At 38.2% G+C, this 27246-nt stretch overlaps 1 protein-coding gene and 1 long non-coding RNA gene across 7 annotated transcripts in view; one reads left to right on the top strand and one right to left on the bottom strand.

The window, feature by feature from the left end:
* PLXNB2 (plexin B2) overlaps window positions 1-27246 on the top strand; it is a 257415-nt gene that overhangs the window by 212444 nt on the left and 17725 nt on the right. For all 6 annotated transcript variants that reach the window (XM_050325005.1, XM_050325007.1, XM_050325006.1 and 3 more), the window contains 12 exons: window positions 11171-11307; window positions 11939-12106; window positions 13738-13846; window positions 15557-15784; window positions 16259-16435; window positions 16898-17037; window positions 18078-18178; window positions 20407-20636; window positions 21641-21822; window positions 22555-22621; window positions 22740-22886; window positions 26157-26313. In XM_050325005.1, coding sequence (XP_050180962.1) covers window positions 11171-11307; window positions 11939-12106; window positions 13738-13846; window positions 15557-15784; window positions 16259-16435; window positions 16898-17037; window positions 18078-18178; window positions 20407-20636; window positions 21641-21822; window positions 22555-22621; window positions 22740-22886; window positions 26157-26313 — 1843 coding nt within the window. The remainder of the gene's footprint in view (window positions 1-11170; window positions 11308-11938; window positions 12107-13737; window positions 13847-15556; window positions 15785-16258; window positions 16436-16897; window positions 17038-18077; window positions 18179-20406; window positions 20637-21640; window positions 21823-22554; window positions 22622-22739; window positions 22887-26156; window positions 26314-27246) is intronic.
* Window positions 190-26823, bottom strand: LOC126645059 (uncharacterized). Its single transcript, XR_007630064.1, has 3 exons — window positions 26749-26823; window positions 16445-16580; window positions 190-4487 (listed from the first exon to the last, which is right to left on the bottom strand). It is a non-coding gene; the product is annotated as an uncharacterized LOC126645059 (long non-coding RNA).

The following is a 27246-nucleotide window of genomic DNA, read 5'->3' as shown; positions in this document are numbered from 1 at the left end:
CATCAGTGAAGCTCTAGGAAAACCTGCTTTGCACAGGCATCATCCAGGAGGATGTTTTCCTGCAAGCCCAAGACTCCCTGTATGCTAATCTCTGCCCGCATTGAGGTTACTGAAAAATCAGATGCCTAAACTCACTGCTGATAAAGATAATTTTTATTTTCTGCAAAAATCTTTCTTTGGGGACCCTATTTACAATATGCAAAGCAATGACAAGTATTACAATTCACACCTTAAAACTGATGATGTTGGTTTCTAGTTTCATTTATCTTTATTCCACAAAAAAGTGAAGCCAACTGTGGACTGCAGTAGGATTGAAGTCAGTACAGGAGCATCACATTGACATGCACTTCTACAAGTGTGACACGAATGCTTCTGGTGTGAGAACAGACGGTCAGACCAGACAGTTGCATCAGTTAATGTTGTCTTTAAAGCTGCAATCTTGTTTCAGTGCTGTTTTCAGGCAGTTCTTTGGTAATTTCTTTCAGCAGACATGCAAAATCTGTGCTTTGTTTAAAACTTCTTCTATTCAGTATATACAAAGGAAAGAAAACACTCTTCTTTCCAAGAGCCTTCCTAAAATAAATTTTCTCTTATGAATTTCCCCTTTCTTTGGCACATTGGTTGACTAGCCTTTTGTTGGTAACTATCATTGTTTCTACTCTGTTCTCTGACCTGCTGAAGCAGAATAGCTTCAGCTTTAATAGTGATCATTCTAAACGCTTTGTGTGGCATCACAGAGCAAAAGTGCACGAGCAATGCACAAGGAAACACTGCAGATGTTCAGCCTGGTGTGTCCGTATACACCAGAGGTATCATCATGCTCCCCACGGTCTCAGCCTTGTACATGTGACTAGTATCTGCCACCAAAAGCTCATAGTCACTTAATCAAGTATATCAGATATAAGGAAGAATTTTTTTTATCATGAGAGTGGTGAGTCACAAAAACAAATTGCCCAGACAAGCTGTATCTGCCACATTATTGTAAGTGTTCAAGGCCAGGTTGGGTGGGCTTTGAGCAAGCTGATCTAGGGAAAGATGTGCCTGCCCATGGCAGGGGGATTGGACTAGATGAACTTTGAAGGTCCTTTCCAACCCAAACCATTTAATGATTCTTTAAGCAGTACTCTGTTTGGCTCTTGTTGATACACAGTCTGAACAATGAGATTTATTTTTAAAGGTGGACTGATGAGGATCAATACTCAGAACAACTTGGAGCTCAGACTTATGCTTCTGCCCCGTTTGCCAGCACAGAGCATTTTGGAACTGAGGAATTTTTCAGATCTCCATTAAATGGGTCAAAAATCCAGTTAAAAAGGAAGCTATGGTTTCAGTTTAAAATTATTTCTGAGCAGAAATGCCGTGGTTCAGAAGTGTCTGTGCTATGCAGTGAGCATCTCATCTATATTTGCTGTATAACAGGGGAAGAAAGCTCTATTTCTACCTACCCATCAGAATTTCTCTGTACAACTTGAGTCAAGTTCAAGTCTAGTCATTCCACTGAAATTAAATTCTGATAACCCTCTGCTGACATTTCTATTGTTTCACTGTAAGCAGTATCAGGCAATAACCGTTCTCCTGTTAGTGAAATAGAAATGAAGTTATGCTAAATTTTAATATCCAGCTATGCAGCACATCTGGAGCACTGACAGCTTGGCTGGTCTCTAAGCAAGTGATGCAGTAACATGGCTAAAGGCCAGTCCTGCGTTTCCATTTGTTGTTAACTTTATCTGATTTGCTAGTTACTATGGCAGTGAGAAGCAATCTCAAAGGAAGGAGTTAAGCTTCTCCAGAGTATATGGCCCAGATTTGCTGATTCCATACAAACACTGATTCCTTTCCCAGAACACCTCTTCTTCAGACTCAAACCACCAGGACAAGAGCTTGCAGCTGGTTCTGGCATCTCCAGCATCTATTTTTCAGAGCAATTCTGTCAGTTTTAGGCTGTGCAGGTTAAAAAGACTACATGGTTTCCTGTAGTCTTTTTCATGTAGTAGAAAGACTTCATTTTTCAAGCTCAAATAAATTTAAGATGGTGAAATTAGAGGTAGAACTTCGCAAAATGTAATACATTTCTGAGGTGCTGAAAGTAGTTTAGGAACTGGCTTAAAAATAATGACTTCTTGTAGATGAGGATGTCTGTTTACCTAAATAAGATGAGACGAATAACCAAAAATAGGAAGAAGGAAGGATAAATTAGAGTCTAATCTGAAAACAAACATGAACATGACTATTCCCCATACTGGAAGTTTGAATGTGAAATGAACAGTTACATTTAACAAGGTGCACTCTTTCACCTTAATCTACTCCCAACTTGGCAGTTTCCTCTTACCTGCATCTATCCTCTGCTTTGCTCCTTGACATTTGAAACAATTGCTCTGGGAGCTCTCACCAGGGCAGTGCCCTGGTGTTTTAGCTCACTCCTTGATTTTTCTCGGTGAGTCTTTACCTCAACACATTAATTTTACACTGCAGCTGGGGACCTTGGGTGGTTTTTTTGTGGGGGATTACTACATGCTTGTTGCCATTATGATTGATGCTGATAAACCACACATCTGCAGAAGTCTGGAATTGCTTCCAGAGGATCTTATTTTATTCTGGAGTCCTGGAGTACATCTTGTTTGTGTGTCAGCCTGCACAGCAGACAGGAGAACTCCTGGCTAGCTGAGAGTTCTAGCAAAGTTGGCCCTTATTCATGTGAATATTATTAGTCTTAACTCTCTATTATCTGATTTATGCACTTTAATACATATCCCACCATCCAGTGCTCATGATTCTTCTTGAAAGCTGCCAGTAAACACTGGCTGTATGATAGTGCAGACTTTCCAGTCATGCATGCTTCCATTTCTCCATGAAACCTGTCAGCAAAGCTCTATGGTCATTTCAGAAAATCATGTGGTGTCTGCCTCATGATAAAAAGACGCTGTCTTCCGTCCAAAAAATTAGTTGTTTAAAATACCAGCCCTTTGCATAAGCGACCCATCCACAGCAGCCAATGCACAGTGTGCATTGCCAGACAAATGCTCTGCCTGGACACCTGGGGTGCCTGGAAGCATTTGATCAGCTTACATGGTATGAGGTTTGGACAAAGCAGCCCCAGAAAGCAAGGACTGAGCTCACCCTTCTGCTGTTGCAGAAATAACCCAGGAACTGACTTGTGCTATGGATGCTGTGATGAAGCAAGCTGGTGGGTCAGGTCAGCCACTGTGGTAAACACCAGGTTGCCAAGAATACGCAATGGAAATTCTCTGGTTGAATATCCTGTGAGTGGGTGGCTCGTCTGAAGAAACAAGAAACAGGCTCCCTTGAGTCTGAGAAAGGAGGAAAGTGGAGGGGGAAAAAGCAGCTCCTAAGGACTTGAGTTCCCCGTTCAGAGGCTTAATTTAGCTCCTGTGGTTACATTTATAGTCCATGAAAAGATATTTTGACCTCCAAGAAGGTGGCTGGTATCTACAGGACTTCATGGGCTATGCCTTTAATTTTTGTGTGCATAATATGCAAGAGTTGGCAGAATAATTTAGCTTTCAGTGTGAGCCAGGTAATTTTGGTAGCAAATTAGTTGTTTTACAAACCTGCTTGAAGAGCCAGAACATACTGCAGCTGGGACCAGGATGAGGAGAGGCAAGAGTTACTTGTGAAGGAAAGGATGGATGAGATAAATGCAGAGCAATAACGTGGTCTGCACATTTGTGAAATCTTATCCACATCTGTATGCACTATCCTTGAAACAGCATCCCTGTTCTCTGCTTGTGTGGAAGCACAAGGGCCCATTTCTTCTTGTGAAGATGTGCACTTGCATCAAAGACAAACCCTCAACTGAGATCACTGTCTATAGGAGCTGGCAGAAGGGAGCTTAGGTGGCTTCACCATTTGCTGCCCATCATGTCCGTTTGAACACTTCCATCTGTTGCTGGCTTCCACTTGTGCTGCAGCTGGCATCTCTCACAGCATCACGGGGACGTGCTCTGACACCATCCTCTTTTCCCTTCCCAGTTGTGTCTCTGCTTGTGGTCTGGCACAGTTTTGTTTTCTCCAGCATCCCCCTCTGAAGCATAGACTTCATGCCAAGGATTCCTTGCAACTCTGTTAGGCTCCACTCCTCTGTTGCCTTCCAACTGTTTTTGAACTTCTGGCCCTTCTTGTCTTCTGGCCTTTCTCTCTTTGATTTTCTGCATTAGTGAAGGATAAAGGGCAACTAATTTTATCTCAGTGGTATAATTCTTAGGCTAGAAACTGCTTACCATAGATGGATACTATAGTAGATAGTATTCTTATTTACAGAGTCATGCCCAGGAGTTTTTCTGGGAAAATGAAACTTCTTATAGGTGAGGTTTTTCTTGGTGACAGCCAAGGGGGAAAGTAGAGAAATGGAAAAAGAAGATATGCAGAACTTAGGTGATGCTCCATAGGGCTCCACTCCTCTTGTTCTTGGATACTGTGTAAGGAAGCAGAAGTGAGTTGGCTGGACATGACAGTGCAAACCTGGAAAGCTACAGAGCAAACAAAATAAGTGAAAAAGAACATGAATCAGCCTGGAAAATCAGATCCCAGATAGAAGATGGGTGAGTGAAAAAGAGGCTGGGGGAATGGTTCCCTTTTACATCTGCATATCTTTAATTGCAAAAAAAAAATGCAAAAAAACAGTAAAGACGGGGGGGAAGGGAAGAAAAAAAATAATAAGAAGAATAACCCCACTGTTAGCCATCTAAAAGCTGGACTTTGATTTGGGACCAGCAGACCACAGAGATCTAAAATGCTGGGAGCTCTCTGAAAGCATTTTCAGACTATAAAAGGTATTTTTTTATTAAAATTGTAATTAAAAAAACTGAAGAAATAAGAGATCACCTTCCCAACTCTGCAAAAACACTAATTGCTACTCATAAAACATTAAAAATTTAAAAGTTCATTCTAGATTAATAAACAGGATGAAAAATGTAAGAGCTAAATGTAAATGCTCAGAGCGTCTACAGTAGCTGTGTAAGAGCAGTAGTCATGTACACTGCTAATAAGCAAGTTCGCTTTAAATGTGATTATGAGTGGAACAGACGTGGAGATAATTTACCCTCTAGCACGCAGAAAGCATGAAACTACAATGAAAAATATATCTGCATTTCTGTGAACAGATTTTTGAGGGCAAAACATACAAACAAAGCAGGCAAATATGAGATTTCTGGCTGTGATGAAGAAAACAGGACACTGGAAAACAGCCTGAGTGGGAAGTCATATACATACTTGGGTCAGTTGAAGCTCTTTTGTCTGTGTTTTTCTTTGGATATTTTTTTCCAGTACCTCTGAGCTGATGAAGCAAAGACGGTGGCATACAGGAATGCAAATGCCACATAAGGGAATTCATTGGTATTACAAAGAGAATAAATGAATTTTCTACCAAATGTACTGGCATTATTTGAATGTTATGTACCATAAGCAATGTACAAGGACTTAGAAAGTGTCATTGTCTCACTGCTTGAAGCAGATAACCGCTGCGTTCAGGTAAACCATATCAACAGGGAGGGCACCAACCACAGGCCTAAAAGCACTAGAAATAACCTATTTGTAGTATTATTATCCTTCCAACAAAGCTGTCTTGTGGTTATCAAAGCAGTGAGAAAACTGCTTATCAGTTTCGGAATGTTTACCCAGGAGTCTGGTACAACATGGGAAACTTGGTTGCAGGTGGACTTTGAGATCTCTTCCTCAACATTATTACACCTACGTAGGATTCAAAGAAGGTTTATGTATGAAATATGTAAAGTGCTCGAATTTCCCATGACTAACAAGCTACAATCTGCTCAGACCTACAAGCAAGAAATCCTGTCGAGATCAAATTATTTCTCCAGGATAAACCATGCAGTAAGGAGCAAGTTACATCAGTTAACAAGTTGGACTAAATAACGGTTGTAGGTCACTCCCAGATGAACTATTCTATTGAATTTTATTCTGAATAGCATATCTGTGGATTTGCATACATTTTATCAAAACTGCAAATCCACTTCCTACAAACACAGGGCACAATCGTGAGAGCGTAAGGCAGTGGGGAGTCCTGGTGGCACAAAGTCCCTCTGCTGGGATATGGCTTACGAGATTCATCAAAAAACAGGCCACTGAACAGCTGACAGACATTGGAACAGGCTTTTTAAACTAGACTATCAAAAAGTCCACATAATGAGGTAGCCTGTTATTGCAGAAAATATTTATGCTCAAGCATTAAACTACCTGGAAGGTGTGAACAATATTTTCCTGGTGACAAAAGAAGTATAGACCTGAAAGAACATTTCTCCATTACAAACAAAATAAGAAAAAAATGAAATATGTTTGAATTATTTTCTGCACTTTAAGGTGTTATAAAACAAGGGTTAAATTAGTGCTTGCAGGGTTGTTTAAATTTTACTGTATCCATGAGAAATGAAGTATTGCCAAGTCGTCACAAGGACTGATGTTTTCCAAAAGAATTATTACAAGACTTCTACAAATTCCATACATGACACATAATCAAATGTTCTGTTTAACATTATAATTGCACTGAGCATTGCAGTGTGATGTTATAGAGATGTTATAGAAAGTGTGACTTCCCCTGGGTGTCTTCTGACAAAACCAACAAAGATCTCAAACTGTGGAGGGCTGAAATAGCCAGTAGGGTATTTGTCATGAGAGCAGGTGTACTTCTGATTCAGAGACTGAAATGATAAAAGGGCAGAAACAAGGAGAGAATAAATCCTTGAGGGAATTTGGAAAAGGTGGCATCATTGATATCACATTACTGAGGTCAGAAGCTTATCAGTGCCATTTGTAATGGTTGAACATTTGGAACTACTCAGGGTTGAGTTCAAATTAAAGGGGTTTGCCTCTTGTTACAAGCAGCATTTTTGTTATCCTTCAAACAAGGTTTGAAGTGAAGAATTTACCCTTTGTCCCTCATTTTTGTCTGCAAGGAGAAGGAATCTCATACAGGATTGTGGTAAGCAACACAGAGCTGTGGGTTAGGTGCAGCTTTGCCAGACTGCGTAAGAGTGTGTAAGACAAGACTAGACCTGGCACCCGCCAAGGGTCTGAACCTGTCTGTCCCACTGCTGAGTGCCGTGGGAAGGGGTTACTTTCTCCTTAGGTAATGCAATTCTTATTGTACCACCACTGATGGCACCTGTTCAATTTATCTTGTCATTCAGTGAAATGTCATTCTTCTCCTGATCCTATCTACCTAATTGCATTTTTGAAAAATGCTTTCTGGTTGAGCATTTGTATGACCCAAATTTTTTTCATTATCCATATTCTTAAGACTGCCAGGTGGGCCAATGGAGCTTTGTTCCTTGAGCATCAATGAATATTTTAGAAGAGTACTAAAACTTGCTCATAGCATGTTGGTTTTGCAATAAAATTATTATTAAAATTGTTAAAATTCTTGATAATTTATTTTAGCTGCTTGTTTTTTCTGCAAGGTCCTTACAAGGAAGGGAAAGGGAGAAAATATGAAACAGAAAATAGCAAGTTAAAATTAATCAAATAATATTCCTGCTAAGTTTACAGTAACAAACTGTTACTGTATAATGCTTTGTCTTATCAGTCATGCAAAAGAATTCCTCTGCACACAAAGCATCATTCAGTTTCTCCTTATTAGATCATCTTTATGAGGCATCCACTGTATTTGTTCTCTGGAGAACTCCTGGTATTTGCAAAATTACTTTAAATGTGTTAAATATGAATATTTTGAATTAAACTCTTTTAAAATAGTCCTTTGAGGGACCGCTGCAAGAACAACAATTAAAGACAAAATAAAGGTTAACCGTAACTATTCCACCTCCTCTTTGGCTGCTATCTGAGTTAGTTCCCAGAGTGATTCTTGGTCCCAGTTTTCCATTCAGACTGAAGTGCAATGAAGATGTGTCTGCATCATGGATTCATGAGGGGTGGGTGGCGAGTTCTCCTCCTGTTTGGTATATCTGGGCTTTAAATTACAGCAGAGTTGGAGTCTTTCTAAGGGGAGGGGGGGGACACAAAACAAAACAAAAACCAAACCTAACAAGCAACCAACAACCAACCAAAAACCGAAAATGGTTTCTAGGGAAAACGGAACAGATACTTATTTCACTACCCCATTACTACTGTGTTATTGAGAGATAACTTCGATAACTGGTTACTGATGCGTCCTTGTTTCTAGGGAAGCAAATGTAGATCATCCCTTACAGGTCCCCCACAGAAAATGATACTGGATGGTTCTACTTCAAGTTTGCGTCTCACTCCTTATTTACTGTTGTTGGCAAGGGAGACAGCTGATGCCCTGCCAAAGGGACCCATCAGATAGCCCAGCAGAGCTTTAACAGGGCAATAATTTCACAGTTTTGCTGGAAGAAAGGAATATGGCTGTCTAGCTGAAGTTCTTTGAAAGTTTCCTTTCCTTTTTTTATGCTAAGATTACAGAGAATAGGGGTGCATGATGCTTCATAAACCTTTTCTTGTTCCTTTATTTCCTCAGTGTGTGCTTAAAGGCTTCCTTTAAGCAGTTTTTAGTTCCTTTCCTTCCTGAGTCTGTCCTTGTAGGCTGTTCTTTTAGTGAAGTTAGTGTTTAGGGAAAAGGTTACAAGTGTTAATTTTTTTTTTCAGAGGTTCAGGGAGAATAAATTTGTCCATACTGATTCTTTAGTAGTTCTTGAGCAATACTTTCATCTGAAAGCTATCCTAGATATGTTATGCAGCTAATCATTGCTGTGGATTTTTACTGTGGATAATACAAAGGTCCAACATGCTTAACAACTTGTAGTAATTAAGATTTAATTTGAATTTAATAAAAGGTATGGGTTTCTGTCCATGTGGTAAGGTTACACTTAAAGCATTTGATATATTTTTATAAACTACTGATTGACTGTATTTTAGATACAGTTGTAATTGTGATCTTTTTAGCAATAAAATTGTTATAAAAAATGAGGTTTTCTATGAATTGGATATCTAGACTTACGTTAATTTAAACTTCAAATGCAATTTTTAAAACTGACCCCTTAAAACCTTTTATTTACCCTGGCGTGACTTGTTTCAATTTAGTTTAAATAGCAAGGAATTAAATCCAAATATGAGAGTGCACAGAAAGGGTTATACAGACCTAAATGAGCTTTTAAAATGCTTTAAAATTACTTTGAGTGACTTCCTATATAAAATCTTGTAACCTGAGTGATGTATTAAATTAATTCTAAATCAAAGGTTAGTGCATGAGAGCAGTCATATACTCACTCTTGAGAAGTGAAGGGTTTACAAACAGATTTCTCTCAGGGAAGAAAAGCAATTGACACCCAATTAGTTAAAGCATATTCCTAAAGCTCAATGACTCGAGAGCAAATTACAGTTGTCATTGTGGATTTGTGAAGTGTGCTGAACCATGATGCATTCCTTCAGAGGGAAGTTGCTCAGACATGAAAGTAGAAAACAAGCAGAGCACATATGAGTTCTCAACGTTTCTGTAATATCTGAGCTTCAATAAAATAAATTTTTTAAGTAACCATGAAGTCAGTTGGATGCATTTTTATGGATTCCTGCTGCTTGTTAAAAACCTGTCGATGACTCACCGAGCTTTGAACTGAAGTGCAGTATATCAGTCCCCTTCCTCCCTGCCGCTGGTAATCCCTTGGTTTTGTAGCTGTAAGTTGTCACAGAGGCAGCAGTCTGTGCCTGAGCACAATGACATGAGAGAACGGGTTTTGCTGCATGACTAGCAAGAGGTGGGCATGTTGCTCTCTGTTTCTCAGCAGGGCTTTTCCTCCTTGGAGTGGGATTCTTCGTGCTGTGTGGTGGTGATTAGGGAAACCCTCAAGAGCAAGGGAAGTTTTCAAACTTCTCTGTTCCTTCTTTATTTGCCAATGCTTGCGATGGAATAGCCCCAAGCCAGGGCTTTATTATCAATCAACCATTTTAGCAAGATTAGGCAAGAGGAGGAGGAGAACAGCCTTTACAAATATATATGTCCTTTACAAATATATATGAGACTGGGAAATAAACTTATTGCTTATTTGCCTCATTCAAGAAAAAACTGTGTTTTAATGTGGGCCTCCCTAAGCTCTTGATCTGGTATGCTTCAGCAAGAGCAGGATCAGGATACCTCGTAGCAGTGCCCCAGCCTAATGCACCCGCCACATACTTGGACCTGGCATCCCCTCTGTGTATGCAGCACCCATGGCAGCTGGGTGCCCAGGACCACCGTGCTGCCTGCAGGCACAGCAGCCGTGGCCTGGCGGGCACGAGGGCCGTGGCACGTCTGCAGGCCTCGTGAGGCATGGGATGGGCGGGCAGCGCTCACCCGGGGCCGGCTGGTAACCCTTGTCACGCGGCTCGCTCGGCTTCGGTCATGCTCTTGATTCAGCAGCTTCAGTGTGGTCCTGAATAAGGATGCTTTTCTCAACTGGAAGCAGAAACTACTTAGCGATGAAGTAATTAAATCATGCTGTTCATGAAAAGCCCTCACTGTTAATTTATGGTATTTGTCATAGCTCCCAGAATACAATCATGGAAACAAAGACTGAATTGAGAACAAAAGGAAGACACTTATTTGAGATATTTAAATATCAAACAAATTTCATAACAATTTGAAGCATCTGCTTGTTTTAATTGGTTTTAAGGAACCCACTCCAAGGTTCTAGGTGCATAAAGAAAAGTTGAGTGTTTTCTGATTTTCTTTCTTTACAAGCTCATTGCTCAAGATTAGTATAAAAACTAAGAGCTTTATAAAATAAAGAGAATCTTCATATTCTTTCTGTTTGGTACAAGCTTTGAAAACCATGCTCTTTGTCTCCTGTAGCTGACTCACAATATAGGAAACTGTAAGAAAAGGTGTAGGTAGACTCAGCCATAAGGAAGATAAAAATCTTAAAATAAGTATAAAACCAGGAAATCCAACAGGAAGCTCTCACAAACTTAATGATAGCTAACCCTACATTTTGAGAAAAGGGAATTGAAACTTGAATAAAACCTTATAAAATACAGTAAAGAAAAAAGTGCGTTCACATCATCTGTACTTTTTCCTTCAAAGTGAACAATAAAAGATTTTGATTTATTTTAGAAAAATTGTCTGTCATTACCTTAATTATACTGTTTTTCAGGTATTAATATTAAACTTCTATTAGCTATTAAACTAAATAATATTGGTGTAACTTTTGGTTTATTTTTCTCAATTAGTTTGACCATCTTTTCTTTGCAGGAACCTCATCCTTCTCAAATAAGACCTGAAAGTGGTCCACAAGCGGGTGGAACCACACTCACCATCACTGGTATAAACCTGGCCACTGGTTCCAAGAAGGATGTTCAAGTTTCAGTCGGTAGCCAGCCTTGCAATGTGTACGTAGTCTGAGTAATTAACAATACCGAGCTGTATTCTAATGAAACACCAGCCTTTTCTGGCCTTAAACAAATCCATTGTCTGTCTCTCCATTACTCATCCTGTGCAATGGAGTTCTGCAGGTAACATGCAGACAGAAACTCACTCAGAGGCTCCAGCTAGAAGAAGGAGCTGTAAAAACACCCAAAGTGGAAGAATTTAAATATCCAAAGATTTCTGCAGTTTTGGCTTTCTCTACTTGACTGACTGCTTCAAACTCGTTTATGCTTTCACTCAGCATCTCCTCAATGATTCTGTATAAAAGCTTAATCTTCTAGTGCCCCTTGGCTTGTTCTTCTCACTTCTTTTTATTATTTGCTGCCCTTCTTGTTTTCTCAAAAAAGGGAAGAACGCTAAGTGTGTTGACATTGCGTTGTTCCTGTGTTTTTACACTATTCATTGTCATATCCTACATCTTTTTTAAAAAGCCTAAGTAATCTGAAAAAAGTGATGTCTCCTCTTGTAACTAGTTGGTGCCTGGCAAAAATAGAGCCCTGGTTGTTTTGCTTCTGCGGTACTACAGTAAATGAATACAAACCAAAAATATTAGTAACAGAAGATGTTTCCTCTTCTTTTTCTTCTCCAATCAAGCACCAGATTTGGAGACGAGATCGTTTGCATTACGGGACCAAATAACAAGGTTGAAACTGTTCCAGTCACAATGAACTATGGGGGCATGACAATTACTGTACCACAGCTGTTTACATACAGTGGGAATCCTACTGTCACCAAATTCCTGCCAGTAAATAGCTTCAGCAGGTAATGAAATGTTTGTCATAACTTTATTTAAAATTGGGTTAAAATGTGTATAATATTTAATGAACCTATTATATACAGAACTGTTTGAAATAAACTTCTGTACTGTGGCCATGCACACATTTAAGTACGTAGGGTTTGTGGTCTGAACTGCAACTGATACTTGAAAGTATTCTGTTTACCTCTAAATTTTCATCCCATTTCAAGGGTCAAACCTGAAACCAGAAAAGGCAAAGAGCTTCTTATAAATGATGATGTCTCAAAGAAAGAGGTTTGAAGTATTTCAGCATGTCAGACGAATGATCTTTGCATTAGTTACAAACCTTTATCGTACTTGGATAACCTATATAAAAAGTTTCTAATGGAGAGGTTTTTAACAGTTCTTCTATTTAGCTTTCAATAAGTGTGCTGGAAACAGAGGAAAGTTATGGTGTGTCATCTCTTTCTTTTTCTCATGAGGAAAAAAGAGTATCTTCTTAGGAAATCTAGACCAGGGTTCAATAATGTTTTTAGAAAATATGCGCTGTTCTATGGGGGTACTCAGTAACACCCCATCTGGTAGCTGTCCCTTTTGGGGAAAAGTTCACACAGGACTAATGGGGAAAACAAAGAAATGTCTGGCATTCCTGTCTTTGTAGCAATACAGCAAATCATCTGTATAAAGGCTCTTGTAGCATACCTCTGGCTTTGAAAGTCATTCTGTGACCTATACATGGACAAAAAGGAGCCTGATTCATGTTGGTCTCTGCTGTTCCCCAATATTCTGATCTGTCTGCATAGTGGGGTACAGTTGGCAGAGTGAGATCATGATGTTTCCACTTTCTTTCAGTAAAAAGAAGTGTAACAACATGACCTAACAAACAGAACATTAAAAATAAATTTGGCCATGACTTCTCTTGGCGATATTAGTACCTGTCTCCTTGAATATTGAACAGTGACTTGTATAAAATAGGATTTGGGTTTATAACGTTTGCTTTTTATTTTTGTTTTGGGTGATTTGGGGATCTGGACTATTTCTTTGATAGATCAATAGTGATTTACTCCATAGAATTTAAATTACTTCTTTTTTTCCTCTATATAAACCGAAACCTACTTTTATGGATTGCTTTGAGGTTTGCTATCCCTCTAAATCCATGTTACTTCAATGACTTTAATTCCTACTGGCAACTTGCATGCATTCTTCCTCTTATGTGAATGTATTATTTTTTAAACAGTGTGTTGCAAATGAAAGGGAATAAAAAAGCCAGGTCCCTACAGATCTGTGGAAAATACACTCTCACCTTTGTCTCTTTGTCTCTTTGTGTGTATGGTAGGCAGAGTGATTTTAATAATCATATTGGAGAAGTAAGGCATACAAGATTGGCATCAATGAAAAACCAAAAACACTGGCAAAGCACTTTGTACTTTTTTTAATTCTGCTGTTTTCAAGTGATTTTTAAGTTGACATTGCTGGTTTTAAATGCTGTGGTCATTGATAGCTTTAACAAAAGTCCTTTTTGTAGGATATCTAATTGTCATGTAGGCATTATATAGAGAGTTTTTTTCAGTGGAAGTAGTAGCAGTGCTGGATGAAGCAGTGCATAGGTTTGATAGTTTGCCAATGACTTGACTTCTTTTTTAATTCTATCTTTCAGTGGAGGGAGAAATATTACAGTAACTGGAACCAGTTTTGAGCTCATCCAGAGTTTCTCATTGCTGGTATATGCAGAACGTCCAGAAGCAGGGAAGATAAATCAAAAAAAGGTAATTTTCTTTCTTTCCTCCCAAAGGCACTGCACTGGATGCAAAGTATATAATCTGTTAAAAAACTGCATTAAAGTTTGCCCACTGGACTTCACTGGGCTTGGGGTAAAATAAGGTTTGAACAGATTTCTAGGTCTGTTCAGGGTTTCTGTGGGAGAAGATCTTGACATTCCTCTGTAGCATCTTGACTTACATTCACTTGTACCTTTCCATCTTCTGCTTTGAAATTACTTTCATTCAATATGAATAAGGATAGAAAAATTAATCTTTGAGTAATAAAGTGGATGTATTTCAGAATTTGAAAGTGTTTGGTTTTGCTTTATCTTTCTCCTTCTTCTCCCCCTGCAAGCTTGACAGATTTGTCTGAAACAGGACCCAAATGTAGACAATGCAGAGTACTCAGCTTTGCAGAGTCAGTGCCTTTTATTTTTCTCATATCTCAATGAACCAAGTGTTCTTTTCTCTCTTGCTTCGTGCATATTCCACACGTAGCAGGTTCACAAAAAATTGTGAAAAATAATATTTAAAAAAAAACCCTTCTTGCATCTCATGTTAAGAGGAACTGACATTACCAATAGTCTCAATTTCCAACTTTTCTAATGAAGTGGGAATTTAATGACATGATTTAGGACTTAAAAGTGATCTCCCTGAAGGAATGTTATAAGACTTTTTCTAAGGCTGGCACTTCAGTTTAAGACTGTCTTGTGATCCATAAAGAGTTGTTAATGTGTATGTTTTTTAATGTATGCATGATTCAACTATTAGAGTATGCCAAAGCCAGCTGGATTTGGAGCCATTAGAACCCTATCCTTAAAGATTTTTAAAAGGAAAACTGCCTATATTTGTTAGGCCAAATACTGCAAGATGTAATTATCTTGATAACCGTGACTCCCAAGACAACCTATAAGTGTATTTAGCATTCTTGACAGTGTTTATCAACATTTCTTACCCTTCTTCTTACATATGTTCAGTCTGTAAGCTTAAGTCAGCATTACATATAGCACACATTCTTGGTTAAGACTAAAAGCTTTTCTAATCTTTTGGTTTTCTTCCACTTATATGGCAATATCAGGAATGTTGGAGAGAAGCTATCAAATTACATTGAGTTGCAAAGTGAGAAACAGAGGTAGTGATAGAACAAATGTTGGGGGCTCCTATTAATTTTGTTGACTATGGTTGATGTTACTTGAAAGTGTATCGGGGTAAAAACATTTGTATAATTGGGAATGGAGGATGGGTGAACTGAATTGTTACCTTGAGCAATTGAGTGACAACTGTTAAATTTTATCCCAAAATTTCACTTAGTAATTGTATTGAATTTCAGTGAGGTATTATACAGTGTGAGTAGAAAAGAATTTACCCAAGATAATTAATGGTACAGAAGATGATCAGGATTAAAGGTGACATGTTAACTTCCTAATCTGAGAGGAACTTAATGATAGCAGTCCGGTGTGTTAAAGAGCCACAGAATTTGGAAGCAATGGAAACTGCTCTGTAGCTGCTAGAGAACAATTAATCAATGATTTATTCTCATCAACAAATTTATTTCATTTTCTTTTTGGAAAATATCTTATACTATGCTATTTCTGCTGGATGGTAAGGATGTAAATCCAGTGCTTTTATTTCTACAGTCTGAAGTTACCAACAGTTATGTACAGGAACAAGTCAGACTCTAAAACATGCATATTCTTCTTGTCCTGTTTCTTGCAGTTTTATGGAAATCTTGTTACAAGACTCAATGAAACCACGGTCGTTTTTTCTTCCCCACCAATACTGGAAGACCCAGAAAACTACAACATTACTACTGTTATTCTAATGGATCATTATGAGTTGGTTGTAAAAAATGAGAGCCATTCCTTTGCCTATGTTGCAGACCCAACCTTTGAAAACTTCACAGATGGCATCAAAAAACAAGTTAACAAACTTATTAATGCAAAGGTAAACTTGTAGAGAGTTGGTTTCTCATTTTGTTCTTGAAGCATGTATGCAATTTTCCTTCCTTTCTCAAAGCCTTAACAGTTGTCTGGTGCCATACCCCAAATGCTTGGTTGAGTCCCTTACCTCTGCGAGATGATGAACATTGACAGATCCCCTTTCCTCTCCCAGCCCCTTCTCAGAGCGAGTTGCTATCTTTTTAGCCATACTTTGGGGGCACAAGGAATGCCCTCTCCTGCTGAGCCTGGCATTTGGAAAGACCCTCTCCCGGCAGAGCTCCCAGGAACTGGAAGGGACATCTTATATCGCACAAGTCAAGGAGAGAAATCGCGTAATTCCCAATCGTTCTGCAGTTCTGTAGGCTGCAGTGCGAATCACATCTGCTGCTAAAAGTGATCCAAATGGAAAGCTGCAAGTCAGGATTTCTTGTCTCCCAGGACTTTCCGATGATGACTTAGCTTTTTATTTTCTGTCTAGGGCAGTAACCTGAACAAAGCCATGACAATAGACGAGGCCCAGGCTTTTGTGGGTGATGAGCCTTGCAACATAAAGACTCTAACTGAAACGGACTTATACTGTGAGCCACCAGAAGTACAGCCTCAACCAAAGAAACGGCAGAAGAGAGATACCATCAATAACCTTCCTGAATTCATTGTAGGTTACCTTTTCTATAGAATTTAGTATCATGTGTAAGTGGAACTGATACAGTGCTTCTTAACTGAAGTGATTTGTTCTCCAAAGTTGTTGTAGTACAATGAAGAAACTCCTTGAAGTTCTTTCTTCCTTCAGCTTCTGCCTGCTGCATAAAAGACATAACATGTGAAGAGCAGTCCCAAGCTGCCACATGCCTTCTACCTTCATTACACAGGAATGTAAAACTGTAGCTAGACAGACTGGGGATTTTTCTTTCCTCAGCTGAGCAAAATTAAATGACTTCATGGAATAAAGTGCTAGTGACCCAAATTCAGCATAAAATATTCAGAAATGCTTCCTTTGTCTGGCAGTTTGAGCTAGAAATTCACTTATGGGAATTACTAAGAATTTAGAGTGCAACTGAGAAATGAACCACCATCCATTTGCTCTTTTTGAGACAAATGTCTGTGCTTATCCAATTAGGTGAAATTTGGACTCCGGGAATGGATCCTTGGAAGGGTAGAATATGATACACGTGTGACTGATATCCCACTGAATCTTATTTTGCCACTGGTACTTATTCCTATGATAGCAATAATTGGTATTTCTATCATCTGTTACAGGTAAGTTCCTTTAATTAGGTGCTTTTGTTGTCCTAAAGCTTTCAGGATTGTTTTCAGCTCAGTCTACAGAAATTATCTTCATCTTTTTTATGATCTACGGAGTTAAGAAAGGGAATGACAGCTGAAAATATGTATAAGCACCAATTTATTCCTCTCACGCACACCAAATTCCTTGGTGTCAGTCAGCCCAGTCCGTCCTTTGTACATAAACACAGCAATTGGTCCCAGGCTTCTCAACCACACAATTGCAGACTGAGTTGCACACATAGCTTTTTGAAATGGCAGCTAAAGTGCCACTTGTGAAAGAGATAACTTATTCTGTATACATACCCATCAGCATTTATGCTGCCTCAGTCAGCACTGTAGGTCTGAGCTGGATGGATTTTACTAAGGGTTCATTTTGGCCTTTCCAGCTGAGATAAGTGCTACCCACACACAAACTACATGATTAACAGTAAAATTCATGCTTCATAAAGGGCCAGAACAATGTCTGTATTTCACTTAAGACCTACTTAGTCCAATTTTAAGGTTAATAATGAGGGCCTCATACTGTCCCTCAGAAGGAGGTGGATTTCACTCTTGTGGTACATATCAATATAGTTGAAGTATGTGCTGTACAGCCCTGATGTTCTCATGGATCTCTGTCAACGTTTTCAGTTCAATCCCAGACACACTCCTGAGTGGCTTAGAGCCAGTTCAGGATATGTTGCAAGCAATCTTTGTTCAGTGCATACAAATTGAGTTTCTGTATTTGATTTGTGATTGAAAGCGTTTTAGCTACTTCTTACTGGATTTTAAATCATTGGCCAAAGTGTGCTTTGAAGCAGCCGACCATGGTGGTGCCAAGTTGATTTATGTGGAATGAAGACTTCAGCCAACTGTTGCTGTTTTCCTCCTCTATTCTCTTTCTGCTATATTTAAAAAAAAATCAAAGCCAGGAAAATTTCCTCCAGTCCTTTGGCTTCCCTCTCAGTGTTGTTCCAAATTGTTTGCTTCTGTAATTCATAACTTTTTTTAAATCTTACTTCTATTTCATAAAGACGCCAGAGCCAACAAGCAGAACGAGAGTATGAAAAAATTAAATCACAGCTTGAAGGCCTGGAGGAGAGTGTCAGAGACCGGTGCAAGAAGGAATTCACAGGTATGACAGAAATTTTCACTGCTGTGCATCCCCTTGAGGAATCAGAAGACAGACTGAAGGAATGGTACTAGCTTGCTAAAACTGTCTTTTGGGAACAAATAATTAATAGATCTTTGTAGTCTTCATTAATGACATTGACATAGAGCAGATATTTTGCTATTGTATATAAAAGAAGTAAAATAGGTAGCCAAAGTAATAAAAAGAAATGGATAGTTTTAGTCTAAAGGAATCACAGAGTTAGAAACTGGGAGTAGAAACCAGTTGAGCTAGGGGTTACTTATAGTCATTAATGTGAGTGGTCATTAATATGAAGATAAGAATGTTTTGTCGTGACTAACCATGCACTTAGTATTTTGCACAATGACTGTGCTAAGTATGCACATCAGGAGATGTTTGAGAGCTGCAAAATTTATTTGCAGCAATCAGCATACAAAGGGATAATTTGCTAAGCTCACAGGAAAGAAATAGCATTTTTCCCTGTTTATCGTGGGGAAAAACCTGAGCTTGTTTTGGGGAGCTAGCTAATTGTTCTGTGTAAATGTAGGGGCATCATCCCAGGGAAGGCAGCAGAAGGTGTGAAGGCTCAGCATTTTTACATGTTGAACTACTCATTCCAACACTTACATTTGGCGTCTGAGTGTAAACATAGCAAATATTGGCCTAAATGATTACCATGAAATGTCACCTCATTATCTGGATTATACTTGCTATTGGGTCATGTTGAAATAATCCCTATTAAAAAAATTACCCACATATTTTATTTTTAAAGATAAAACATTATTTCATATTGACAATAGCTAAAAAGCAGGATTGAATAAAACAGCAATTTCAGGTTAGACTTGGAAATTAATTTAAGAAGGTCAGGGTATCTCAAATATTTCAGCCATGCTGAAAGCCTCAGCCTCAGCCTCAACCCCAGTCGTGTTTGTTTGGGCATTTCTGGGACAAGGTGTTCTTGACTTGTACCAGCTTGCCTTTTCTGGAAAACCAACTCCTTCCAGGTTCTGGACACAAACTAGAAGCAAATGTTTGAATCAAGAACTATTCCCAAATGGGCTTAATTTCAAACTGCATTTTGAACTGTGAGAGGATCTATCAAGGTCCATTCCTCTCTCCACTTCTCCCATGGCACTTCATACCTGTTTCTGAAAGAAGATGCTTTTCTCTTGCTGGGGCGAGAGTAAGGGGCTACAGATTTCTGCTACCTGTTGGTTTGAAGGTACAGAAAGTACAAACACTGGGGAAGTACATGCACAGTGTACATCCAAGGAGTAATTCAGTTCCTAAACTACACCCACCTGAACTGAGTTACATGAAATACTGAAGTTGAAACACATTCTGTTTCCATATTGTGAAACTGCAATGTCAACAGCATGAAGTGCAGACAATATAAATACATGGGACTAAAGATAGTCAAGGAGAGGAACATCAGGAAGAAAGTGCTAATGCCATAAAGAAGGAAACCAGAAGATACTTTCTCTCTCAGCTTTGCTGAATGCTATAAAATAAAGAGGTAAATGAATGAATAAGAGCAATAAAACTCCTGAGACAATAGGTCACTAGATTAATTAACATGGTATTCTAGTCAATCAGCAATATTGGGTAATTGGAAAGCCTTCAGCTAGAAGAGCTGCTCCAAAGGATGATTCCCTAATTTTTGTCCCTTTTAAGAACTTCAGAGCTTTAGAGTCCCACAGAAATGTTTCCATCAATTTCAATGAACTATTTAACCTTCTTCCTTCCTGCCATTCCTTTCGTTTCAATTAAATTAAATTAGCGTGCTTTACACTTTAAATCTTTCTTTCCTTGATTGTTTTTAAAAGAACTTTCATTACTACCTAGACTCAGAGGGTATGGGTTGGGAAAAAACCAAAACAAAACAATCAAACAAACAAAAAAAAATCACGTCTTTTTTTTTGTTCTGTGCTACAATCCTACATTCATATATATAAACTCACACATATGCCCATTAAGGCCCTTTTTCAGATAGTCAGCAACAAGGAAACCATCAGTGCTAAAGGCAGTTATCCTCATGTCACCATAGGATTAATTGTGGTCATACTTAACAGGATAATTGGTAAAAATAGCAAGAGAAAATGTGAGGTGAAATAAGAGTTTTTAATGCTGAGTTGCTCTTTTTCTGTTGCAAGGCTCCCAAAGAGATTGTGTTGCCTAAAAAACCTGCAGACTTCTTTAAATGAACCTTTAAACTGCATTGCATATTGCAGATCTAATGATAGAGATGGAGGATCAGACAAATGATATCAATGAAGCTGGAATTCCAGTACTGGACTACAAAACCTACACAGACAGAGTCTTCTTCTTGCCCTCCAAAGACGGAGAGAAAGATGTGATGATTACGGGGAAGCTGGATATTCCTGAGGCCAGGCGCCAGACTGTGGAGCAGGCTTTGTACCAGTTCTCCAACCTCCTCAACAGCAAATCATTTCTCATTAATGTGAGTACTGAAGTAGATTCACCTTGTCTCTTAGCTAGGCATAAATGTGTATGCAAGACAGGAGGTTTGCAAGCACAACTGAACCAGAGTTATTAAAAATAAGTGATGTTGCTATGGTTCTGATTCCACTGTAACCGCTGCAGATATGTGGCATCACAGCCAGAGCTTCCTGGTGGGACAAAGAGGCAAGGTCCTATTTCTGCACCAGGTCATGTAGTATGGAGCTAATCAACATTGCAGTGGCTGTAGGAAAACGGATATTACCCAATCTGACATAAAAACTGGTGTTACAGGTTTGTTTTAGCCTTTTAAGACATGATCAGAGTGCTGATTCCAATCCTGGCTTCTCACGAGAGTCACCTGTGGGGGACCATCTGCTGAATCTCTACCCCAGAGAGGCAGAGGCTCCTCAGGTGACCTATTCATCAAGACTGATGTTCTCACAGCAGTTCTGAAGAGACTTCTAATTGCTCACTCTCAAAAACTGAGGCTCATTGTCAGACACCTTAATATAGATTTAGGCTTCTAACTTTTTCTCTCTTTTTTTTTTTTTTTTTAATGAGGCTCTAGTGCTGAGCTAGTTAATGGTAGTATTAGAGTTTATGGCAGATGAAAGCACATTCCCAGGTGTCATTATATTAGTGTCTTTGTAATTTGATGTGAAAGGACTGGGAATTTGGAGGAGAGAAGGGTTGATTTTCTCTTTTAAAAATTGTCACAGAACATTGTTCTTCATTAAATTAAAGCATCCTTTTTAGATAAGGTTTTAGTTAAGTATATAAACATTCCTTGGGTCAGTCGAGTGCACTGTGTGCATATCTAGAAACAAATTCTCGGGAACATTTTCTTATAAGCAGTTTTTTCAAACTTCTGAAAACTTTTCCATTCTGCACTTAGGACATTAGTATTAAAATAATATTGCTTGCCGCCTTAGTGCAGACAAGTGTCAAGGTTCTTCAGAAACCTCTCATCTGACTTGATTCTACATTTGTTTTCTGTTTCAGTTTATTCACACGCTGGAAAACCAAAGGGAGTTCTCTGCTCGAGCTAAAGTGTATTTTGCGTCTTTACTGACAGTCGCTTTACATGGAAAGCTAGAATACTATACTGACATCATGAGGACGCTGTTCTTAGAACTGATGGAGCAGTATGTGGTGGCCAAAAATCCAAAGCTGATGCTAAGAAGGTTTGAATGATTGTCATATTTTCTGTAGGTCTCTGGTTTTCCATAAATGTGTTTCTTTTGCAATGTGACCGTATTAAAATGCCAGCTATCCATGAAAGTCAGAAATAGCTTGGCCCAAGCATATTATGAAGACAAAACCACAGGAGCAGCTGTGCAAGGCACAGGCAGGACTACTGGCCACAGATTTCCTTATTCAAATACTGTAGTGTAGAAATACCTACCTTACTTCAAAATATCATATTGAACATTTAATTTACTTTTTAATCTAACCTTATTCCAAATGATCTAGCGTTTATATCAGGCATCATGTCTGTAATGAGCACACATAATCAACTTGCATTGTGAATTCAGTGAGGGCTTGCTGTTGTGGTTTAACCCAGTTTTTATCCCAAATAAATTGCAATAGACCTTGCTGTGTTTATTTTGTAGCTTTGTAATCTGTGGGTTATTTCCCGGTAACTGCACAACTGGGTTAATTTTTTAGCTCTTACAGCATAGATGCAGTTTAAGGTTTTGCATAAAGGATGTGTGATTTTCAGCAATGAGCTGAAGGTACCTGGGAATGATGAGCAATACAAAGCACTTATCCTAGAGCAAGTATATGCTTTCAAGGCTCTATAGGGAAATCATTACATTAGGAGAGTGCATGCAGTTAACCATGTAAAAATATTGTATTTCAAGCAAGCAATGTACCCTCACCATACTCAGAATTGGTTGGGTTTTTTTTTTCAGATCTGAAACGGTTGTTGAGAGAATGTTGTCTAACTGGATGTCTATTTGTTTATATCAGTACCTCAAGGTAAGAGTAAAAGTCTATTGCCTGTGAGTTTTTGTTTTTTTAATCAGTAATACTTAAACATGCTGCATTGAGTATATCTTTTGGGTTTGCTTTATTTCATGTCCTTTCCTTTAAACAGGACAATGCTGGGGAGCCTCTTTATAAATTGTTCAAGGCTATCAAACACCAGGTAGAAAAAGGTCCAGTGGATGCTGTACTAAAGAAAGCCAAGTATACATTGAATGACACAGGCTTACTGGGAGATGATGTAGAGTATACACAGTTGGTAAGCAAAGCATGATTAATCTTTTTTTATTTTAAAATTAATTCCTGTAATGTTAAGTCTGTACATAGTTTTTTAGACTACTGTGAACTGCATAGAAAATCTTATCATGGGTAGGACTGTCAATAGTTTGACCAAAACAAGAATCCAAGCAGGAAAACACAATTATAAAGTATCTTCTAAGATAAAATCCAAATCCTACCACTGTGGATCCATTTCAATAAATCCCTTTCATAATTTTCAGTCAGTCTGAACAGTGGTCAGGGTGTTTGTCTCCTCCCTTTTTCACATCTAAATTCACTGGTAATTGATTTTTGCAGAATTCTTGCACTACCATTATGCTTGAAATTCAGGTTGTCTTTCTCCCTTGTGATTACTGCTGGTCAGCATATCAAATATCATTTTAGAGATCATTCTATCACTATATCATGATGAGCTCCTCTGCAATCCTGTGAGATGGCTCTGCAATCTCCAGAATACTATGTGAACTTCTTTCTGCATTTGTTCCTATGTGAGTCAAACTCTCCTGAACATGGGCAGCCTAGCTGGTATTGAAAGGTGTTTATTTCCACTCAGGGAAATCATTCTCTACAGTGCTGAGGGGAAGCTGCCTCTACAGGCAGTTCTGGAGACCCGTGTTACATCCTCCAAGTGGAATAAGTGGACATTCCTATCAAGGAAACTCCCCTTTTGAGCTCAGTCACCTCCTGAATCTGATCATCAGTGCCATGGTCCAGTTCTCTTCTATTATGAATTCTGCTTTGACTTAATTTTGTTCACTGACAGAAATTTCCACCACTTTTTCAACCATACTCCAGAAAACAAATTCATTGTCCTTTTAAAAAAACACTCTTTAGCTGTTCAGGGAGGGTAAAACATAGTTTTACGCTTTCTGATAGTCTTGCTGGTTTTCTTCAGGATACAGTGTCGTAGATATCAAAGATGCACACGCTGTCCTTCAGAGACCAACACAGGATTTTTTTTTCCTTTTCTGATTTCTTCTTTACTGACATGTTAGGAATCATTTGTAGTTGTCTCCAACTGAGACATATATGCAGTGTGGAAAGAGAAACTTAAAAAAAACTTTATTAAATCATGGTTTGAAAAAAAAAATCACCATTTTATGTATTCCAAAGGGACACTGAGGGGAGGGTTGATGTGAAGAGATTGCTGTGGGACTTTCACTCACAGAGTCACCAGACTGTGACCTAGACTGCCTGGAGGAAAAGTGTGGTGGGCAAGAAGAAATATTTTAAGTTTAACTAATATTTTGGCAATTAGTTGAGTTTATATCTGTTTGAGTTTATATCTTTATATCTGAGCTGAAATTGACACCCACAGAAAACACGTTGACTGGCAGTGGTGGCTATAATTTCTGTTGTGTTAAAAATTGTGAGAAAAGAATTTATTTGCACAGTCCATCACGTAAGACTTAATGGCAGTAATTCTTTATTCAGTCTGTTTCTTTCCACGAAAAAACCTCAATATCTGCAACCAAGCTAAATGAATCAGTGTGAAAGGAGAAAATTTGTGTATGCAATCGTATGTGGGCACAACAAGCATATTAGCCAGATATTAAACATTATAATGTTGTACAGTAGCAGTGTTTGGTCCAGACCTACAGATTTCCCATCAAATAAATATTTTATGTGTGTGCATGTGTGGAAGATGATGAGATATATGTGTATATATTTGTGACAAAACACTAAGAAGGGAGGTACTGTTGCCATAAGTTATTGGGATTGTAGACACAATGATGATGATATGGTAACTCTGAACAGTTAGGGAGCATTTGTGTACCAGTGTAGGTTAAAGCATGAGTTAATTCCTTCACTTCTGCCTGAAAGTGAGACAAGGTGGGAAAGTACGGCACAGAGCAGTTGTCTGCTCTCTAATTGTTCTTATTTAAAAGATGAATCTGCTTTGCATCACTGGTTACACTGACATGCTGCATACTGAACCAGCAGCAAAATCATGTCTAATTACCGTAAAGCTAATAGGAAAAGGAAGGTGAAATCTCATGATTAGTTTGAGAGTTCTGTCAAGGGACAGTGCAATCATGTTTAATTTGACTGCCGTATGGTGTATCTTTTCTACTGTTTAAAAATACCAGCTACACAAGTTTATTTTTGAGGTCTGATATGATAAATTCAGGCATTATGGTTGGCAGGACCATATGTATCTGAGAGCTGCAGTGCTTTGGATGTGCCTGGCCTCCTAAGCTCCTGACTGGTGAAAGATTCACGACGGTGCTGAATTGTTGTACTGATTCAACTAGTGAAAGAAAGAGGATTTTCATAACATCTATTTGGTTTTGTTGGGTTTTTTTCCTTCTGTGGAGGTTTCCTGGCCATGGTTTTCTTATTTGCTTTTGTCTATATTGAAACTGACACTTATATAGCAAAACTACTTTCAAAAAAATCACTCTAGATTTAGCAAATTACAGGCTTTCGAAAAATTCTCCTTAACATAAAAAAACATGTCAATACTATAAGAAAACAGTAATATTTAGAACTAGCATAAGCTACTTAGGTGTATTTTTTCTTGGAGCTATTAGAGTTATTGTAGTAATAATAGTATAATAGTAAGCAGTAAATGAAGTTTTCAAACACTAAAGATGATAGAAATGGCTTTTACATGTACATATATATGTGTGTGTGTGCATATATTTAATGAACATTGGTCACAGGAGGTAAAGTAAGGGGAGCTGAACAATGCACTCCTCATCAGTTGAGTCATGTTAAATCACCCGATGTACAGAAGTAGCCTCAACTTTAAAACCACAGCTGTGAAAACAGCATAAAGAAAGGCATATAATATTCTAGGAGTTCAGCAAAGTGCAGTTCAAATGATTATTGAGAACTCAAGAAGTTTGGACACTGCATTACATGGGGTTTGTATTTTTATGTTTGTGATTATCAGTCATTGGTCCAAGTTCTTTGTTCTTAAGTGTCCCTCTTTAATAAACTCCCAAGACTCAATAATATTAGCGTATTATACATGACTAAATCTATTCTGTATCTTTTATGTTTTATCATAGTGGTAGGAATTAACTGGAATTTGTGATAGCTGGTTGGCTACATAATAGCAAAGGATCCTTCAAATAATCCCTCAAATAATCCATACTCATATTGCAAATATGTGTTGCTGTGCAATAATCATTGCACGGTGAATTTCAGATACTGTTTGCATTTAAATCACCCAGAAAAACAGATTCAGAGGTAATTCAGCACTGATTTGTCTTAATAACCATGTACATTCTTTCCTTTACAGACAGTTAATGTATATGTGCAAGATGGAGGAAACGAATCCATACCTGTGAAAGTGTTGAACTGTGATACTATATCACAAGTAAAGGAAAAGATAATAGACCAAGTCTATCGAAATCTGCCATGTTCTCAGTGGCCAAAAGCTGAGAGTGTAGTTCTTGGTAGGTAGCTCCTTGTGATACTATATTGAACAGTGAGACGTGATTCTATAGTTTCTCACAAAATGCCTGTAAGAGCATTTATTGCTTGGATTTGGTTTGGTTTGTATTTTCTTTAAAAAAAAAAATTGTACAATTGTGCAAAAACACAGCATTTTGCAGCAATCTTAATATGCCTTAAAAATGAATGCTTTCTTACAGAGTTATTTTTCCTGACTCTTAAAGTTTTGGTATACTGTCATTAGTGTGCAAAGAGCCTGTTAATGACTGTTAGCACAAATGTATTCATGTCTGACAGAGTCAGTATCTCAGGTACTAATTAATGTGATAATGACAGCATGGATAATTAACTGATGGAGAAGTAATGATGCAATTTCAGAAACTGGTACTGATTTTTAGTTGCCTTTATGATGGTTATTCAAAAGAATTATAACTTACAGGAACTGCACTTTCAGTAGATGATGAACAACCTAGCTTCTGAAAATCATCCTCCTTGAAGACTTTCAAAATAGCTGTTCTTGAGAAAAAAAAGAAATGGTGTTACTTTAAAAGGCCTAATTATCTCATAATAAAAGCTCCAATTAATAGGGTTTTTTCAATATCTTCATTATTGCGTTAATCTGAAAGTAGAAGATGGAATTCTTGCTCTTCAGAAAATCCTAGCAAAATCCCTAAAAATGTCTTTTCTATTCCATGAAGTCCTACACTGTTCCTGGACTGATAGCAGATCTTATATATTTATAGTATTCTATGCAAAGGAATTTAGTTTTTTGTGGAAAATAATCAGAAGTCATATACACGGTTAGGAATAGTTCAAGCAAACTTCTGTAATAAAGACTAGAGGATTAAGCTATAAAACCCACACATTTGGGCATATGCTAAATTACTTCTCTCAGTGTTCCACAGTGTGTCAGGGGTCTGTAAAACAGTCTTTGA

Source organism: Myiozetetes cayanensis, unplaced genomic scaffold (genome assembly GCF_022539395.1).
Source record: "Myiozetetes cayanensis isolate MyiCay16 unplaced genomic scaffold, myiCay2020 scf3, whole genome shotgun sequence".
NCBI classification, from domain to species: Eukaryota; Metazoa; Chordata; class Aves; order Passeriformes; family Tyrannidae; genus Myiozetetes; species Myiozetetes cayanensis.
The sequence above is the reverse complement of the archived record's forward strand: the minus strand, read 5'-3'. Positions and strand labels throughout refer to the sequence as shown.